This window comes from Rhea americana, unplaced genomic scaffold (genome assembly GCF_003343005.1).
Source record: "Rhea americana isolate MKP2758 unplaced genomic scaffold, rheAme1 scaffold_580, whole genome shotgun sequence".
Lineage (NCBI taxonomy): Eukaryota > Metazoa > Chordata > Aves > Rheiformes > Rheidae > Rhea > Rhea americana.
The window spans coordinates 95047-99806 of NW_028186735.1; the positions used below are offsets into that span (position 1 = coordinate 95047).

The window sequence follows — 4760 nt, forward strand, 5'->3', positions numbered from 1 at the left end:
TGCGATGCTGCGCTGGGCCGTGCTGCAGCGTGCCGGGGTGCTCCGTGGCGTGTGATGCCACGCCGGGCCATACGATGCCACGCCAGGTTGTGCTGCAGCGTGCCGGGGTGCTCCACGCTGTGCAATACCACGCCGGGCCGTGCTGCAGCGTGCCGGGGTGCTCCGCAGTGTGCAATGCCACGCTGGGCCGTGTGATGCCACACCGGGCCGTGCTGCAGCGTGCCGGGGTGCTCCATGCTGTGCAATGCTGTACCGTGCTGCTCCGTGGCATGCAATGCCATGCCGTGCCATGCCATGCCGGGCTGCGCCACGTTGTGCAATACCATGTTATGCTGCTCTGTGGTGTGCGATGCCACACCGTGCCACGCTGCACCTCGCCGTGCTGTGTGCTGTGCCATGCCATGCCATGCTTTGCCATATGTGCTGCACCACGCCATGCCATGCCACGCTGCGTCGTGCTGCATGCTGTTGCACCGTGCCACGCCATGCCACATCACACCAAGCCACCACTCTGTACTAGGGAAGGGGGGGACCAAGCCAGCGTGGTGGCAAAGAACCAGCCACTGCCACCCTACGTGGTGGTAAGGGCTCAGCCCCCGGGTTTGGGCMACATCCGTGGGCCACCTCGTGGCTCAGCGCCTCACTCCACAGACGCCCGTCATCGCGCTGGTGGGCAACGACGCCTGCTGGAGCCAGATCTCCCGCGAGCAGGTGGCTCTGCTGGGCAGCAACGTGGCCTGCGGCCTCGAGTACACGGGTGAGCCACGTGTGGCGGCACCATTTCCTCCCCTCCACGCCGTGGGCCCGAACTTGGCCCCAGGACGTGGCGTGGGGCTGAGCCAAGCCGTCCCCACAGATTACCACGCCGTGGCGGAGGGCCTGGGYGCCAAAGGCTTCGTGGTGGGCAGCGATGACGGCGAGGGGCTGGACGCGGTGCTGCGCGCCGCCCAGGCCACGTGCCACCAGGGCCGGCCCGTCCTCATCAACGCGCTCATCGGCAAGAGTGACTTCCGTCAGGGCTCCATCTCGGTGTGAGGCCACGCGTGGCACTGCCAGCCTTCGACACCACCGCACTGATGCATCCCCCCTGTCCCTACCTCAGCGTGACGATGTGGAAGATCCTGGCAGAGCCACTGGGCTCAGTGCCACCGGCCACGCCGAAGCGCCACGACCCCGTGGCCAGACACTCGGGGATAGGACAGCCACCGTCGTGGCGCGTAACCCAACAGTGGCTTCGTTCCCATCCCTTCCCCCCGTACTAATAAATCAACCCCATCTGATACGTGGTTGTGGCCACGGCGTCACCTCCGTGCACGGTCCCCGGGGCATGCGTGAGTGCAGCTTGTGTCCTTTATTGCTGGTGACRGCGGTGGGGCCCCGGGGCCATCCTCATGTGGGTGGCAGCCACGCAAGGTGGTCGGGGTAGGACCGTGGCGGCAAAGCTCGAGTAATAAATAACAGCTCCCGTGCCGTGGGACGGGGACAGGCGCTTGGTGGCAGAGTTTGGCCGTGAAAARCCACCCCTGTGGGACCACGGGGTGGGGGTGGGGGGCCACGTTTGCAGCCGGGCCCTCCTCGAACGGGGGCAAAGGCTGCGGGATTTGGTCCGAAAGGTTYGGCCGTGGCCGTGGCTCACAGACATACGTTGATGGGCTTGGCCAGCTCCCGCTCCAGGTCGAGGATGAGGGCGTCAAAGTCCTTGAGGTTGAGCCGGGGGCTGAAGGGCGCCTCGTCCTCYAAGTCGGCCACGAAGACCGTCGTGGCCGTGGCCGTGGCCGTGGTTGGCAGCACCTCCTGGCCGCAGATGCTCCAGTCACCGGCGTAGCGGTTGCTGGGGGGGCTCTCGGGACCCCGGGGACGGTGGCGGGCCACCACCGGCCGCTCGGGCGCAGCTAGGCCTCGTTGGGGACACGGACAACCGGGCTGGGGGGTTGGATCCTGTTGGGGGGCTGCAGAGGGTGGATAAAATAGGAAGTTTAAGCCACAGACCCACTGCCAAAGCTGGGGGGCAGCCACGTAGGGCTGGGGGCCACGGATCGGATGATGAAAATGGAGGGGCCGCCATGTGGGGCTGTGGAGGGGGGCAGAAACGAGGGAGAAAATTGTTTTTTTGTTAGATAYGGGGGAGCCACGGGGAAGCCACGAGTGGCTGGGGGGGGCAGGCAAAAATGGGGCAGAAATAGCCTTTCTAGTAGAAATGGGGGAGTCACAACGCAGTAGCCCACAGATGACCTCGTGGCCCATTTTTTTCCCAAATCCCAAGAGGGATCCTGGGCCGGGAGCAAAGCAGCACCGTGCAGACCCTCCCCCAAACACACTGTGGTGGCCTGCCGTGGCCCGTGGCCACCCCGCTCACCTGGCCAGGCCTGCAGCAGGTAGTGCAGCACCTCAAGGTGCCTCTTGAAGTCGACGGTGCCGGCGGAGCGCTGGGCGCAGGGCGATCCCGGCTCGTGGCCGCGGCCGAGCAGGACGGGCCCGAAGCACACGGCGATGTTCTGCGGGTTCATGCGGTTGAAACCGTGGAAGGAGGCCACGAGGCTCAGGTGGTCCAGGAGACGCGTCAGCGTGGCCTGCCGATGGGGCGGCGTCAGCCAAGGAGCGCCCGGATGCCGGGGTCCGGTCCCCGGAAAAAGGGTGCTCGGTGAAACAAGGTGCCCACGGGACACGCCGTGATTCACCCATGAAATGAGGTGCCCACGGGACACGCCGTGATTCACCCACCACGGACTGTGGGCGGTGACACGGGAGGGACAATGTCCCAAGACTGAGATGGACTACCTGGCTCTCCCCGTGGAAAGCACCCACCTCCTGGATGCTGCCACCACCTTTCTGGTGCTGACATCCATCTCCTGGGTGTTGGCACCCATCTTCTCAGCACCAGCACCCACTTTCTTGCCACCAGCACCCACCTTTTTGGTGCTGTCACCCACCTCCTCAGCACCACCACCCACCTTCTTGCCACCAGCACCTACCTCTGCACTACCTTGGCACCATCACTCACCTCCTCAGCACCAGCACCCACCTCAGTGCAGGCACCCACCTCGGCACCACCACCCACCTCCTTAATACAAGAAGTCACCCACCTTCTCAGCACCAGCACCCACCTCCTTGGTGCTGTCTCCCACTTCCTTGGTGCCATCATCCACCTTAGCACCAGCATCCACCTTGAYGCCAGCACCCACCTCCTCAACACGACCACCCACTTCTGCAACAGCACTCACCTCCTCAGCGCCCACACCCACCTCCTTACCTCTGTCACCCACTTCCTCCACACCCTGCTCCTCGCCGCCAGCACCCACCTTCTCGGCGTCGGGCAGGCAGTCGAGCAGGGCGACGGCGTCCCGCCGGCCCGGAAGCACGCCGGGTGCCCGGGCACCCATGGCTTCCAGCACCACGCGGTAGAGCGTGGGCGTGATGAGCGGCGTGGGCAGCTCCCGCAGGTAATCCTTGAGGATGCCTGCGGGCGAGCGGCCGTCGCGTCAATACGCCCGGGGGTGCCGCCCCCGCCACCCCACCCCCTCCCCCGCCTCCAGCACCCCACCGCTCACCCGTCACCACGTTGATGTCGGGGTAGAGGTGCTCCGAGAGCGTCACGGCGCCGCTGTCCCGCTCGAAGGCGTCGCGCAGCTCCTTCTTGACGGCGGCCGAGCCGCACAGCCGGTACAGACCCACCACCTGGGCGCGAGGTGGGCGGTGGCATCACCGACGGCGGCATCGTCCCCGAGGGAGCACCCCGCGGTGCCGCCACCCACCTTGAGCCCCCGCTTCTCTATCTCGGCCAGGCACTTCTGCATGAGCAGCGGCACCTTGGCGGCCGCCTGCTCCCTCTCCACCAGCCGCCGCAGCTCCACGCCGAAAACCCGCGGCTCCCGCTCGCCGCCGGCCCGCCGCTCCGCCAGGGTGACTTTGCAGAAGAGGACGCCGCCGGGTCGCAGCCGCAGGGCCAACCGCCGCGCCTGGGCACCTGCGGGTGCAAAACGCCGCCGTGAGCAGCACCCGGGGGGCGGGCGGGGGGGGGGGCGCACCCACGTGCCCACCGTCACCCGTCTCCCCGCTCACCTGCAAAAACATGGGGCAGCCCAACGGTGCCGTGGCAGCAGAGGCGGTTGCGGCCGGCGGCCGGGTCCCAGGAGAAGAGGAGCACCCTAAGGTGCTGAGCGCCCTCCAGCTCCAGGTTGAAGGTGTGGTTGAGGCTGAGGAAAGACGCTTTGCAGGGCAGCGGCGCCGTGCGGCCTCGCTTGACCCCGTCCACCTGCAGCACGCAAAACACCTCGCGGGCGCCCGCCTGGAGGTCCCGCACGCCGCGGAGGTGCACGCTCAGCAGCCCCGAAACTGGCTGGCCGCACCGCGGCGGCTCTTCGTCGTCRCCGTAGGGCTGGAAAGCGCCGACGTCCAGGCCGCCCTCCTCTTCCTCGGGCTCGGCCGGGTGCTCCGGGGAGTCGCCGTCGCTCAGGTAGCCACCCTTGGTGGCCGCTTTGGCGCGGGGCAGCGAGGCCACGCTGCTGTCCAGGTGGTAGCGGCTAATGACGTTGCTGGACTCCTTGCCGGAGGGCGAGGCGAGGCCGGAGCCTTCGGCCTCGGGACCGCGGGCCCGGGGGCTGCGCAGGCTCAGCTTCCGCCGCAGCTCGGGCAGCTTCTTCATCTTCAGGGAGAGGCGGCGCACGGTGCCCGGCGACTTGGCCTTGCCCAGCGAGCGGCTCTTCTTGGAGGCGCCGGGGCTGGAGGGGGGCGACGGAGGCCCCGGCCCCACGCAGGAGAGC

The 4760-nt window shown here is 67.5% G+C and overlaps 2 protein-coding genes across 2 annotated transcripts in view; one reads left to right on the forward strand and one right to left on the reverse strand.

The window, feature by feature from the left end:
- Positions 1–1340, forward strand: part of HACL2 (2-hydroxyacyl-CoA lyase 2) — a 7768-nt gene extending 6428 nt beyond the window's left edge. The window contains exons 10-11 of the mRNA XM_085319365.1: positions 587–757; positions 857–1340. Coding sequence (XP_085175491.1) covers positions 587–757; positions 857–1035 — 350 coding nt within the window. The 3' untranslated portion in view covers positions 1036–1340. The remainder of the gene's footprint in view (positions 1–586; positions 758–856) is intronic.
- Positions 1333–4760, reverse strand: part of SYDE1 (synapse defective Rho GTPase activating protein 1) — a gene marked incomplete at its 5' end in the record, with an annotated part of 4814 nt that continues 1386 nt past the window's right edge. The window contains 6 exons of the mRNA XM_085319367.1: positions 1333–1949; positions 2357–2570; positions 3300–3457; positions 3549–3675; positions 3753–3964; positions 4060–4760. The exon at positions 4060–4760 is cut by the window's right edge and continues 5 nt beyond it. Coding sequence (XP_085175493.1) covers positions 1633–1949; positions 2357–2570; positions 3300–3457; positions 3549–3675; positions 3753–3964; positions 4060–4760 — 1729 coding nt within the window. The remainder of the gene's footprint in view (positions 1950–2356; positions 2571–3299; positions 3458–3548; positions 3676–3752; positions 3965–4059) is intronic.